General features: G+C 38.9%; 1 protein-coding gene across 9 annotated transcripts in view; it reads left to right on the top strand.

Moving 5' to 3' along the window:
* Positions 1-15,120, top strand: part of HDAC7 (histone deacetylase 7) — a 322,964-nt gene extending 307,844 nt beyond the window's left edge. For 8 of the 9 annotated variants that reach the window (XM_040425874.1, XM_040425872.1, XM_040425876.1 and 5 more), the window contains 5 exons: positions 4,756-4,874; positions 4,986-5,119; positions 7,667-7,751; positions 9,548-9,698; positions 10,899-15,120. In XM_040425874.1, the coding sequence (XP_040281808.1) occupies positions 4,756-4,874; positions 4,986-5,119; positions 7,667-7,751; positions 9,548-9,698; positions 10,899-10,950 (541 nt within the window). In that variant the 3' untranslated portion in view covers positions 10,951-15,120. Of the gene's footprint in view, positions 1-4,755; positions 4,875-4,985; positions 5,120-7,666; positions 7,752-9,547; positions 9,699-10,898 lie in introns of those variants that run through there. The other variant, XR_005777731.1, reaches the window with a different exon arrangement.
* Positions 15,121-15,538: the final 418 nt, after the last annotated feature.

The following is a 15,538-nucleotide window of genomic DNA, read 5'->3' as shown; positions in this document are numbered from 1 at the left end:
AAACTCGGCTTCGGTTCCCAGGTACTAATCGGAACCGAAGTCGAGTTTGGTTTCAATTAAGCATCCGAAGCTCACTTCGCTCAACACTAGTCACTTTTTTTGCAGTGCTGTAGGCTGCCTTTTCCTTTTTTTTTAATTTACCAGTCTTCTCATTTTCTGAGCCTCCAAATTGTTCTCTATTATGCTGCAAAGTGTTGCATAAAGCAGTGAAGTAGTGTAGCCGCACAATGTATTACTACTGTATATACCGTGCAGTCTGCATAGTGATCAGAACATGTAGCTCCTTCTTACAGCCACACGGTGCAGCAATGCAAACCAATCCTGCGTCCACCTCCGCTGCAGAGATGACCTCAGGGGTGAATTAGAATAGCATTTGTTTAACAAATTCCCAGCTGCAGGGGCTCAGTCCTTTTTTTTTTTTTTTTTTTTTTTTTTTACCATGTAAAAAAAAAAAAAAAAGTAAAATTCCCCTTTAAGTAAAATATTTTGTGGTGATGACATGTCGAAATTAAATAGAACTGAAAGAGAGAAAAATGTAGAATCATTAAAATGGAAACTGCATGTCGGATATAGGAAGTGATTGAGAACCCCATTCTCTGCTGGTATTTCTATGCTGAAACCAAACCAGTTCACAGTGTTAGGCCTCATGCACACGACAGTATTTTTTCACGATCCGCAAAACGGTGTTCCGTTGTTCCGTGATCCGTTTCTGGTTCCGTGTGTCTTCCTTGATTTTTGGAGGATCACCAGACATGAAAAGTGAAAAAAAATATTTAAGTCAAGTTTGCCTTGAAAATGATAGGAAAAAAACGGACACGGATGACGGACGCGGATGACAATCTTGTGTGCCTCCGTGTTTTTTTACTTGAATGGGTCCGCGAACCGTTGTCCTTGAAAAAAATAGGACAGGTCCTATTTTTTTGACGGACTGGAAACACGGATCACGGACGCGGATGACAAATGGTGCATTTTCCGAGTTTTCAACGGACCCATTGAAAGTCAATGGGTCCGCAGAAAATCACGGAAAACGGAACAACGGACAAGGAACACAACAACGGTCGTGTGCATGAGGCCTTATGTGTCTGCATGTCGCCAACTTCTTTATGCTGTATTTTACGTGACAAATCGGCATCAATATTCGCATCTGTTTGCATAGTTTAGTGCAGATTTTGATGCGGGTTTTCCCAGGATTTCATCCTCTGGGCATTGCAAAGGGTGAAATCTGTATAAAGAATTGACATGTGGCAGACTTCAGAATGGGCACCACAAGTCAATGTATGCACAGAACATTTCTGCAACATGTCGGTGAAATGATTAAGATCACATTTACTTAGCTAGTACTATATTACGCTATGTATTTGTCACATATATATCCCCATGGCAAACGTTGGCATGTGGCCTCGCCGGTGGAGGGATCTGAACATAGCTGTGGTTGCAGAAGAGATCACACTCAGGCTCACCAGCCGCTATGACAAATGGTGGCTATCCTTTATATTGCCCCAATTCCTTAGTAGCCTTCGCCGCCAATCTGAATTAAGAAATGTATGACAAGGGCAACTGAGGTCACCAACGTAAGATTTTAGAAAAAAAATGTAGAAAAAAGTTTTAAAAAATGTTGACCTCTAGCATTGAGAATAATTTTGGAAAAATATTATAGAAGTTTGTAAAGTGCTTTATCACTTCTCGGAGGGGGGTAACTAAATAAACTTTGGTTAAATCTGCTCTCCTGGGTTGTGCTCAGCCTTTCGGACTCTACATACATTGAATGGGTTGACATAATGACCATGTAAGTGGAATAGAGTCATGATTCTACCTTGCAGTGGTATTAGAACCAGTTCTGCAAGCTACCATAAACTACTTTATGCTACTATATCTTACTATATATGTGATTTGAATTAACACCTGTAAACCACAGTGGAAGCGGTAACTGTATAGAACTGTTCTTTTTTTTTTTTTTTTTACATAGTGGTTATATAGAAAAATGGTAAGTAAGGCAAAACATTTCTTGAGTGAAGTATCCCATGGCTGAGCATTAGCGCAATCACAGTCTTGGAGTTAATGAGTTAAAGCAGAATTTTCACAGTGACTTCAGCAATGCCTTAATTCTCTTCCACGTTACGAGTTTGTTTCTTCCTGCCCACCAGCCCCCTTCCCTCTTTTCTACATCTGGATCAGTTTTACTTGAAAGGGATTCTATAAATAGGTTTTCTGCCACAAAGAAAGCATGATTCCGCTCGCGGCTTTGCGCATAGTCCTTATTTCCTGATTGCCAGTTTTTATGAAGCTTTGGTTCTTGTGAGATTGTCAGCTCTCTGGGGTAGCTAATTAGACAACATGCAGGTTCCTTCAAGTATTACTGTGGTATATGTAGGTCACTCATGGAATCAGATCTGTGCTTTCATGCTCTCAGACCTCATGTGTAGTCTTAAGCTCGTAAGCACCTGTGTCCTGCACAGTGGAGGCCACCATTTTTCAGCCAGGCTGATATGCATGAACCGCTAGGGCACATACTGTAGGACCATTTAGGTCTCATATAACATTCTCCAACTTGCCTGTAGCAGCCATTTCAACCATTTGGTTGACTATTTTTTATATTTTTATGCGATGGCTGCCATCTTAAAGTATATGGCATATTAGATTTTTGTACCCATTTTTGGCTGGACATGTATGGCATGATCGGCCAAATACAGACAATCCGTTTCCACTTTGTGCAAGCCCTCAGTGTTGGTTAATCTCTCTGATTTGGTAGTTTGGTCTAGAACATCGATAGATGATTCTGAGGAATGATCTCATGTACACAAAACACATTATTAATGCCCAGTTGCCTCAGTGCTAGATACCTTACCAACTATCCACAAATTTTCCAGCCACATTTGTTTCTCTAATTGTCCTTTACTGTAAGCCTCACTTCGCTTAGGAAACCCTCTAAGGGCCTCAGAACTATTTTTTTTTTGGTGTGCATCGTCTTAGAAATTTGAAGAATGTGACAATTTTGCTTGTGGTGAGGCACACATAAAGTTGGAAATGTTCACCAAGCTTTTACTCCAAGGCATTACAAAGCCTTCTTCAATTCCTAATATCTAGGACTAAGATGTAAAATAAAAGAGTAAAGTACATCAGGGTGGCAAAAATTATAATCCAAAATTTTTAGCATTATTATGGATAATACAAGTATTTGTAGATTTTTGTTTATTTTATTTGCAATCCTTGCATTATTTTCTTTTACATGCAATAGGTTAGATAGTGTTAGTTTCGAAGTAAAGATTTTAAACCCATCAATAGTTCCCAAGCCAGGGGTTTTCAATATGCCACATCACTCTATATCCCTGAAGTTGTACATAATAGTGACTCAGATGGACAATCATTTATTAGGTTGTCCCTTTTTACCCCTCTTCCACTTCCTCAACAATCCTTAGCGGTCCTATTAATAATAAGTACTCCACTTAAAGGCTTTGAACCCCCTTGGATCTTTTTTTTTTGGGCTGAAATGCATGTATTTGTAGTTAAAAAAAAATCTTTGGTTTCTGCGGCTTGGATGTATCACAGTACATAGCAAGCTGGAGAATGCAATTCACAGTCAAATCCATCAGGCAAGCTCTCTGCTGGCTCCACCTCAAGCCCTTCCTTTGTTATCCTGAGCCATCATCAAAGCTTATAGGCAATGTATCATCAAAAAATGACCTATACTGTGAAGCATATTGTTAAAGAATTTTGGGACGTTATTTCTAATGTTCCATGTCAATATCTATATTTAAAAAATAAAAAAATAAAAATCCTGCAGTTTTCATACTGGCCACTAAGTCCAATAATGGGCGTCACTTCTTGGTCTGTAGATCACTTTACTGCAGTTATCTGCTTATCATTACAAGCAGGATTAGAAGACAGATATCACCTTATGTATAGATAACACAGGATCCACCATTCACAATAGGTGATATCACAGCTTGGTGACTGCTGTGAGGCATTTTTCCAAATGCTGTTAAAAACAGCTCAGGCAAGATGGCAGCCTCCATAATCATGTTCAGGGAATGGAATAAAAAAAAATCTACAATCAGAAAATAAAAAAAGATTAGGAAAAATGTATATGTTATGCTATCTGGTTTTAACTGGGGAAAAACATTGGTGACACATTTCCTTTTAATTATGAGCAAATAATCGAAATTGATCAACTTTGATTTGATCATAATTGGCCACATATGATGCTTCAGGAGAACATAGCAGTGGCTGGAGAGGAAGCCATTAGGGAGCTCATCTCAAGGATTTGACCGTGAATGATATTATGCAGCTTGCTTTGTACTGAGGTACATAGAAGCTGCAGATGTCACACAGAAAATGGCATTCAGTGTTAATTTTAATAGCACATCAGAATTCAAAATCTGGAAATCCTAAAAATGATTTGATTGCTTATTCTACAAACTACCGTATATGTCATTCAAAGCAGTCTACGGCTTTTTAGAAATTTTAGGACCACACCTGGCACATGGTGCTGGCATTACGAGCTCCACACTGAAAAATGTTGTCTAAGATTTCATAGGATCTAGATAAAGGAAGTATTTTTTACACTCAAGAGTTTCTGTGACAGTTTTTTGTTCATTTGACTATTTGTGAAGCAATTGCTTTATTTCTTTTATTTGCTTGTACAATTGAAGGCCTCTTTTATTGCATTTATATTATGGGCACTCTTGATGGAATTTATTTTAATGTGATTGATATTCCAGTTTGGGTTCTGAATGCTACCTATTTTTCTCAAAATAGGACAGTGGTGATGCCAATTGCTCGAGAGTTTGCACCAGATGTGGTCTTAGTTTCTGCTGGATTTGATGCAGCTGAAGGACATCCAGCTCCTCTTGGAGGATACAAAGTCACAGCTAAGTGTAAGCAGAAATTGTAGTCCTGAGTCTGTGGTTGTATCTAAATAGTGAATTGAAGGTTGATGTATATGGTCTAAAAGTTCATTCTTTTTTTTTAAATACCTTTATCTTTAGGTTTTGGTCACATGACACGGCAGCTGATGAGCCTGGCAGGAGGCCGTGTAGTACTGGCCCTAGAAGGTGGACATGACCTGACCTCAATATGTGATGCATCCGAGGCCTGTGTATCTGCTTTGCTGGGTAATGAGGTAATTTCTGCACTGGAAAAATGATGAGATATATACATTTAGATTTTTTTCACAGTCTCTTTAGTTAATTTCTTTCCTGGTCTACAGTATATGGTGTGGCACCAGAAATATAGACTTACATACAATGGTTTTGCTAGAATCCCTCTGAAGGAAGAGCTCTGCACAGTAACCCATTGTTCGAATGAAGCAAGCAAAAATGTTGAGAGTTTGTGATTTTCATTTGCACTTACTGGGAATGACACATGCCATGGGTTTTGAATGGACTGGGTAGGAGGGTATAAACTTTCTCATTGGCTACTTAAGCTGCTTTCACACACTCAGTGTTTAGTCAGTGTTTGATAGTGATTTCCATCAGTGATTGTGAGCCCAAACCAGGAATGGTGCCTCCAAAGAAATGAGATATAGTGGAAACATATGCACCTGCTCTGAGTTTTTGACCTGCACAGCTTTTACTAATTGTGTGAAAGAGGCTTTATAGTTGCTGGTATCTGAGCTGTTTACGCACTTTGACCAGAAGGTTCTAAAGGGGTAATCCAGGAATTTGACATTGATGGCCCATATGTCATCAATGTCAAATTGGCAGGGGTCTGACTCCTGGCACCCCCACCAATCAGCTGTTTGAAGAGCCCCTGAGTTCACCAGAGCTCCGATGAGTGCTGCGGTCTCTTCAAGCACAGTGTTGTAGAAAGTTTTGCTTGGTATTGCAGCTCAGCCCCATCCACTTGAATAGGACTGAGCTGCAACTAGGCCATGTGACCGATGTACAGTGATGTTCTTGGCCTAGGAAAAAGGACTAAGTGCTCACCGTCATCAATATCAAATTCACAAATAACTTCTTTAATGGATTTCTATAGTTAGAGGTTTATAAAAGTCTTATTTTTGATTATTTTATATTATTATTATATTACCTTTTCAACGTGTTATTTTATTAACGTGCTATACTATGACTGATGTCTGTCATTTACTGTTTTAAATGGTTTTGTAAATTAGAGTGTGTTTTACATTATATCTTAAACCAGGGGTCTCGAACCTGTGGCTCTCCAGCTGTTGCAAAACTGCAACTCCCAGCATGCTCAGAGTGTATTAGTCTGTCAGGACATGTTGGGAGCTGTAGTTTTGCAACTCTTGGAGAACCACAGATTGAAGACTGTTTTTCCCTGTATGCAGTGCATTCGGAAAGTCTTCAGACCCTTTTTTCACATTATGTTATGTTATGGCCTTGTGCTAAAATAAAAAATATTCACATTCACCCTTTCCCTTTCCCCATCATTCTGCACTCAATACCTCATAATGAGATTGTGAAGACAGCATGTTAGAAATCGTATCTAATTTATTGAAAGGAGAAAACTAAAATTTTCTGCAATTTTTTCTCTGCAGATCCTCTCAAACTCTCTCAGGTTGAATGGGGACTGTCAGTGGACAGCCATTTTCAGGTCTCTTCAGAGATTTTTGATTGGGTTCAAGCCAGGGCTCTGGTTGGGCCACCAAAGACAATGAGTTGCCCCTATGCCACTTCTGTGTTGTCTTGACTTGTGTCATTGTCTTGTTGGAAGGTGAATTTCGGCTGAGTCTGAGTCCTTCAACCCTGACCAGTCTCCCTGTCCCAGCCTCTGAAAAACACCTCCACAACATTATGCTGCCACCACCATGCTTCACTGTAGGGATAGTATTGAGCAGGTAATGAGCAGTAACTGGTTTCCTTCAGACATGACGCTTACAATTGAGGCCAAAAAGTCCAAACTTAATTTAATCAGACCAGAGAATCTTCTTTGTCCCAGTCTGAGATTCCTTTAGGTGCTTGTTTGCAAACTTTGGACAAGCTTTCATGTGTCTTTACTGAGCAGAAGCTTCTTTCTGGCAACCTCACCTTAAAAATCAGATTTGTGGCATGCTGCTGTGATAGTTAACCTGGAAGTTTCTTTCATCTGCACACAGGACCCTTGAAGCTCTGCCAGAATACCCATTGGGTTCTTGGTCACCTCTCTTACCAGGGCCTTTCTCCCCCGATTATTTACATAGTTTAGTGGGACGCCCAGCTCTAAGAAGAGTCCTGGTGGAGGCCACTGTGCTCTTGGGAATTTTCAGTGCAGCAAAAAATGTTTGTACCCTTCTCCAGATCTGTCCCTCCACAGAGCCCTGTCTCTGAGCTCTACAGACAGTTCTTTCCTTCTCATGGCTTGATTTTTGCTCTGATATGCATTGTCAGCTGTAAGATCTTATATAGACCGGGCTGTGTCTTTCCAAACCATGTCCAATCAACTGAATTTACTACAGGTTGAGTCCAATCAAGGCGTAGAAAGATCTCAAAGATGATTAACAGAAGTGGAAGACCCCCAGATCTAAATTTCACTTGCCATAGCAAGGATTCTAAATACTTAGCTTTTCCTTTTAAATAAATTAGCAAAACGTTCAGAAATTACTGTATGTTTTTGTTTTCTCATTATGGGGTATTGAGTGCAAATTAATTGGTATATGGTACTTTTTTTTGTTTGTACTGTTATTTTTGGTATTTTTTCTATTTTTATGATCTACTATTTCAATTTCTAGCTGGATCCCCTTCCTGAAGAAATTTTAAGGCAGCGACCAAATCAGAATGCTGTGCAGTCACTAGAAACTGTCATTCAAGTCCAGAGTGAGTCTTGTCTTCTTCTTGGCAGATTGGGGGTGGGGGTGGGGGGTTTGGAAGAGCAAGCACCTCGACAGTGCAACAGCCTGCCACGCAGTGCTCAGTACTTAAATGCGTGGCAAGCGCTTGCAGCTGCAAAGCACTGAAAGACTTTCCTACACACAAATCTGGAAGACATAACTTCAAAGAGCTTGTCACAAGGCTCCCTGAGATATAAATCAGTCGCAAATGTTGCTGAGATCTCATTTCAATTAATACCAGAATTTAATGAGAAATCAGCAGCTATAGAACTGTCTCTAAAAAATGTCTTGGGTAGCCAACTTGGCTTAGACTGCTGAAAACTTCCAACAGAACCCTATAAGTATTCAAACCGCACCCCTCCCACCCATGCAGTGATCATTCCCGGAGACCAGGATGGTCTGGATGTTATGGCTTTAATTTATATATTGCATCTATTTATTTAGACTAGTGGCTTGTGAAACTAATAAATTAAAGTGCCTTCTGCTGTGTATGCATATGCCGCTAGATCCCCCTCCCCCCCCCCCAAAAAAAAATAAAAATAAAATCTCATTACACACACGAATAAATACTTTATGTTGTCCTAAAGTGGACCGTCAGCATCTTTTTCCCTCCAAGCAACACAGAGATATGTCACAGCTTTGAATTTGGTGTAAGAGGGTATTTAATACACTTTCTAGGATGTTGCTATAGACATTAAACTCACTTCTGAATTTTGACTTTCAAATTTGGCACTATAAGGGCATGAGACATTAACGACTTTAAACATTGGTGAATAGTTACACAGATGAGACTTTCAAACATTCACCAATGTTTTTTAACCATTACTCTCAAACAGTATGATGGTGTAGTTCTGGTGTAGAGCCTGCACTTCTTGCATACTAGTCATATTTGTCTATAGTATTAGACATACCACATATAAAGGGTAAGCCAGGCATATACCTTGTAGGGCTAGTTCAGCTGAATGTAATGATACCTTTCACTTCACTTCATTCCGAACAAAAAGTACTTTTGATCCATATGCAAATGAGCTGTTTAGTGCACTGAGTGTGGGCCCAAGACACTCTGTGCACCCTTGCTCTTCCTGCTTCCTCTGTCAGCCCCCCCACTCCTTGATTAAAAGGCCCAGTTGAGGTGTCTATATGGAAACATGGCCCTGTCATGTCATACATGTCGTAGTTTTATTCCGGCCGCCTCTCGGCATGTTTGCCGCGCTGCCGCCGTAACTCCGGCCCACCCCCATTATAGTCAGTGGGGCCTGTCGGACCTCCGGTGGCACGCGTGCACTAGCGGCAGCACGGATCCGGTAGTTCACCCGCCGGAACAGCCTGCCTGAGAAGGCTGCCGCTAGTGTGAAAGTAGCCTTAGTTGTAAAGTCCTGAGAAGAGTATTGGTGGAAAGGCAGTACATTTCATTGTGAATACAAGTATTTACTAAAACAGACAAGTTGGGAGAGGTGACAGGTCCTCTTTAGGAGGAAAACTGGTTAAGAAATATTCAAAAATAGCTCTTCATCATGAGATGTTTGGGCCATGTTCCACACTACTAAATGGAATAAATGAGTCACTTAAGGACTTACCCAGTCTCTGTCTCTAATTAGTGAGAGCAAGTCCTTGACATCCTGTTCTCACTCGTTGTGTTTATTTGCTTGCACAGACAAACATGCACTTCTTCTTATATCATGTTAACAAAATGTCAGCCTTCTCACAAAAACATCCATGTTCTTGTTGGATAACACTATTCAAATGACTGCTCTGGTTTAGTAAGATACTTTCTTGTTACAGGTAAATACTGGAATTCCGTAAAACGATTTGTATCTAAGGTGGGATACTCTCTTCTGGAAGCACAAAAACATGATTGGGATGAAGTGGACACTGTGACTGCTCTGGCCTCATTGTCAGTGGGCAGAACTTCACTAGTAGCTGCTGGGAGCAAGTAGGTTTCCTTATATTTCTAGCCGTTTGGTCAGTAAATGAGAGTTTTAGGCAGTAGTGCTTTGACTCCCTACCCCAGGTATGGTCTTAAATGTTTCTGCCATCCACAAGAGTCAATGAACCATTCTGTGACCACCATCAGATTCTGCCTAATAGAAAATAATCCATATAGAATATTTTTTGTATCCAAAACTATATGTTGGCAGTTGACTTAAAGGATTTATAGGTCAAGTATCTGCCAAATGGCAGCCATCAGTGGTTTGTCTCTTCAGAATTGAGTGCTGAATGGGGAAATATTGTGACCAGAAACAAAAATAAGATTTTCAACATGCTGGAAAAATCTCTTCATCACCAACCAATCCCTTACTTCTTTACAGCATAGGCTAGAGAAGATGATGGTAACCTCGTCTATGCTAGACTTAAGCTGTACCACAGAAGGCACAGAAGCTAAAACATAACTTTTATTAAAAAGATATATACAATTAAATAGAGGAGCCAAAAAATATGTATAAATCCACGGTGGGAGTAGAGCAGATAATTACTTAGATAAATACTAGGGTAGGCAAGGGCAGGGAGGATGAAGGCACCCCCAGATACCCTAAAGTTGCAGGTACTGGGGAAACCCTACAACACTGGAACCTACTCATAGTAGCACTCTAATAAATCCTTATACTGTTCTGACATGTTTCCACCTGAGTTCAAGTTCATGAGGGGACTCAACTTAGGGGAATAAGTGATATGTAAATCTATACACACACACACCCCAAAAAAAAAAAAAAAGAAGAGGAAAGGAGATTAATCAGACAACAAGTCTAAGATGGTAAAATCCACAAAGTACAGATCTAGAAGTGGTCACATCAATTAAAACAGATCATTTGGTAAAACATAATTGGTAATGATAACCAGGCCCACAATGGGGAAACTCACTTCACCCATGTGCCAGGATAAACATCAGAGGCACTCTATGGCCATATCTCATGGAAGATAAAGGCTGGCATGGAGAAATTAGCCAGTGTGATAGAAGCACCACCCACACAAAGCCCAAATGTATTCTGCAGTTTAGAAAGCCACAGGGAAAAATATCGGTAATTCTATTCATTAATATTAAATGGCAGACTACATGTTTTGCATTGATAATTATATTCCAACAGCCATGTTTCTGTTTAAACTAATGATGTAATATACCATTTTACCCCTACAGCAATGAGCCTCAAGAAGAGCCTATGGAAGAAGATGGACCCATGAGTCTATGACCTAAGGAAACTGGTGGCCCTCGTTTAGGTGGATTTGTTTAAGCTGCTTTCTTGATACTGTGGTGCAGTTTCCTTTATTTGTCTTAATACATTTTCCACGACCTGTGAGTTCATTGCTGAAGTTGCATCATACCAGAGTCATCTAGTCCTGCGTTAAAAGCGGAATCGATATGGGATTTTGCCTAAAAATATTTTCAATAGCTGCCTGGGCAAATAAGTTGTGTACAGATATGTTATGTCTTGTTATGACTAAGGCTATGCACAAAGAAAACACCACTAAGTTTGACCAAAGACTTCACTCAGGTGAGATGATGGAGACTAATGGAGAATACCAGTGACACTCCCCATGGTGCCTACAAAACAAAGGAACTTGACAGGACTCAAGGGAATGGGCGCAAAAACCAATTAGAAATTGTGGTTGTGTTTTGGATTTTGGAAATCAATGTCCATTATATCCAACTAGTTGATCTGTAAAGCTCAGGACTGGTTGAACTTTCCACATCGAGCTGGAATTGTGACAGGACTAATAGATGCCAAATTTGCCAACTTTGTGAAAATGTATCAAGTCTCCACAAAAACTGCAGTAAAAGACTTTATAGGACCACTCCTTCATGGTGGACTGTTGTGTATAGGAGACCCTTCATGTAGACAATTCACTGGAGATTCATGATTTTCAACATACACAAGAAATGTAACGGGACTTATAAGTGCCTGGCACAGCTGGAAATGAGAAGATGCCTTTTTGTTTTCTAGAATTTCCTGATGACCACTAATCCCTTCTTGGGTGAATGGATTTTGTCTTGTTCATTTGCACTATGGAGAACCGCTCCTCACACACCACAAACAGGATGGGAACATTTTAATATATATCGACTTCTAATTGGCTGTGTTGAAATACAAATGGGAATGGACCTTCTTGCTGTAAAATATGCTTAATGAGACAACATGATCAAACATTGCAATATCAGTGGAAATTTTTTTACAATCCCATGTGGCCCTGATATGGGAATATGCCGATATTACAATACGTTATGAGACAGTTTGTGTTTTGGTCCTTTTTTTTTTTTTTTTTTTTCTCTGTGTCCATGTTATATGACCAATCAGCAACTGTTAAAAACTATTTTTTTCACTGAGTAAATTTGCCCTGTCCATATAGATGCACTTTTTTAGACTCTTGTATATTGTTTTGTATCTGAGGAAGGTTCATGCCTGATAAAGTGAAGCCGCTTAATGATCTTGAAGGCCCACAAAGGTTAATTCCAGCTCAATGACAATAAAACAATGGTGTGTCCTAATTTTAATTTTACAAACTGTGTAGATTATTGTTGCAAAACTCTTGACAACTGGGGCAATCGTCGTTGAACCATAGTCCTACCCACAATGACTCATGTCTGTTTGCCTCACGCTAATTTTGCACCACTCGCACATAGAAAAACCATCGTATAGATTCAACTAAGACACGGGTCCTGTTAAGAATCAGTGGGATTAAGGGGTAAGCAGGGGGGATTTACACCGATCCTGCACTGTGATGTTTCTCTTTTATTCGTTGCCAGATATATTTTTTTCTTTTTTTGCAAGCTACATTCACAATACTTGTCAGTCTCATAGGTCTAAAGATCTTTGAAGTGATTTCAGTGAAAAATAATAATAATCTGTACCTCTCCATGGCCGCACTTTATACCCCTGTCAGGTGTGATGACTCGCAAAGGCGTAAGCGGCTACGCTGTAAATCAAAGCAAACAGCTGGCTAAATCCTCAGCTCACAGGGTCCTCCAAATCAAAAACAAGTGTTTTTTTTTGTCTCTCTCAGATTCAAGGATCACTTTCCTTTCCCTTGATTTCCTTATTTGTAGCCACAGAGTAAATCAGCGCTATAATTTATCTACGTGTCAAAAAAAGGGACGGCATTGCAACTTTTAACTTAAAAAATGTTAGAGATCGGAGAGAAATGTGTTTTATCTTTCAATTTTACCAACATCTGGTGTAGATAAAGGGTTGTGTTTCATCTTTAATGTCTTGGAATGCTTTGCCACATAAAATAAGGTTTACCCCCTGTAAATACAAGAAGAATCCTAAGACTTAATAGAACACTGACAAACGGGCAGAACGTCAGTCCGTGGGTCACGACAGCCCGTCTTTGTGAATTCACCTCCTGTAAATAGTGTATATATGCGTGTAAAAGTTTTGTCATAGGCCATGTTCACACATAGTGCAGCATGGGTTACGGAATTTTCAGTTGCGGAATATGCACCAAAATTCCCAAACAATGTAAATTACAATGCAAGCAAACAGGTTTTTAACGTAGAATATTCTATGCATATTAAGGATTTTCAGAAAGAAAGGTACCAGTGGCTCAACCTACTCAAGATCCAATGGTATGGTGCTCACCCCACGACACACCCGCAGTCGAAAATAAAAGTGAACTAGTAAAGGAAAAAATTTTGGGGCACTCCAATATCTAGGTATATGGATGAATATAGCGTAACTAAATAAAATAAAATAGTTATTTATTCAAATATTACATAAAATAACACCTATTTCATAGGATGGATCATCAGATCATAACATAAGACATATTTCATGAGGTGAGCAGATAAATTAATTAATCAATTCACTTTCCACATTAGATCATATTAAAAAAATATTATAAAAAATGTATACAAGTTGATCAAACTTGGAGAAGACGTCTAAAAAACAAATGGTCAATAAAAATTAAAAAATAAATCAAATAAGGGAAGCATAAAAATGGTGTATAGTTCCGTCTCTGGTGTTGCAAATGCTATATATATATTTTGGGGTTAATGGTATATAGCTCAGGTTGCATTATCCAAATGGAAATGTGACTATAATCGCTTATAGTAGGTGAGTCCGTGATTACACCAACAGGGGAAACCGTAGGTCGGTGCTCTACCCCACACGACCACCCCAACTTAGTAGAGATGAACTATATTGGGGGACTCCGAATTAATTGTTGGTATTGATAGTTCAATCCTCAGAATCTGTAAAAGTGAAAGTCTATCCGGATAATAGCACAAGTTATATTGAACTTGATAGCACAGTGGAGCTAGTATCTGCCGGTATAGATATTATATGAAATAGCGCTAGAAGGTTCAATCAATTGATGTTGGCCATTTTTCTATATTTCTCAATATTTAGAGGAATCTCATAAATAATGCACCAAAATTCCCAAACAATTTACATTACAATGCAAGCAAACGTAGAATATTCTATACATATTATGGATTTTCACATCTCCACTATGTCTTATCTGTCGCAAATTTTTGTCAAATCTTTACAGTGCGGTGGGTAAAATCCACAGCAAATCCACATACAGCACCTATCAATCTTGTTGCAAATGTTAGTGCAGATTCTCAGGCCGGATCCAGTGTGTGAACTTAAAGAATTGAGAGCAGAATTTTTTGAAAAATCCCAAAGATCATGGTAACACTGGCGCCAAGTGTAAATGATCAGAGACGTCAGGTGAATTAAAGATCTAGGACTGGGCTGAACAGGGTATCTACAATGGTTTGTCATTTCTCAGTATTAACTACAAATAAGTATCTAACAAGCAACTGGAAAAACCTTCTTCGATTAGAAACCTTGTAAAACATTCATTTTTAGTAAATGTGTCTTCATTTTATTGTCTTGTTCCATCATTTTAGTTATGAATAACTCTGAATTTGTTAGAAAATATCAAACTGTCCATAAAATGATGTCCCAATCAATTGCATATATTTCTTCATGACAAGAAGTATGCAAAATACTTGGAGCCTCACACTCCACGAATTCTGTGCTTCTTTTACTGGTTGCGGATTGTGCTGTTTAGCAGACCGTGCGCTTGCAGATACTTTTCAGTTTGAAAAATACATTTTCCAAAATAAATAAATAAGAAAATGATGTACCTCCTGTCAGAACCCGATAATTCCAGATGAAAGTTTACTGTAATTTTATAGTAATTTTAAATATTATGTTACATACTAATATATTACATATATTATATGGTATTCATAATTTGCCAACCTGACAGAAAAATTATCATTTTATTAGATTTTGTCGCAACTTGCTGCATTTTTTTTTGTGACAACATGCAGTGCACATGTATAAACCCTACATCACTTTCCAAATGAAAAATGCATTTTTTTAAAGAATTAAAATTTGATTTTAAAAATGGCATACGTGTATATGTTTCAATCAGATTATATATTACTTTGTGTTAAAAGATATCATTAGTATAGGCAAGAAAACTATCTTCGACTTAATAACACAACGCTGCAAAAACTGGAGCTTCTGCTAGTCTCCAACTGGCCACTAGAGGTCGCTGTAGGGCAGCAATTATAGAAATCCCCCATATGAAGTGAACTGAGATAAGTGGACAAGCTATTTCCAAGGATGAAAGCAGAATATGTCCTCAGTGGCCGCTGTGTATTATCAGTGCATCCTAATCCATGATCTCAAAGTGCATTACTGAGCTCACTGCAATCACACTATACCAGCAGATTTAAAGGGAAATGCTATAATTTGTTATTCTAACCTTAAAGTCAACAGCTCTACACCAAAGATGATGAAATCCGGTAAAGGGCATGGGTGA

Source organism: Bufo bufo, chromosome 3 (genome assembly GCF_905171765.1).
Source record: "Bufo bufo chromosome 3, aBufBuf1.1, whole genome shotgun sequence".
Taxonomy (NCBI): domain Eukaryota; kingdom Metazoa; phylum Chordata; class Amphibia; order Anura; family Bufonidae; genus Bufo; species Bufo bufo.
The sequence above is the reverse complement of the archived record's forward strand: the minus strand, read 5'-3'. Positions and strand labels throughout refer to the sequence as shown.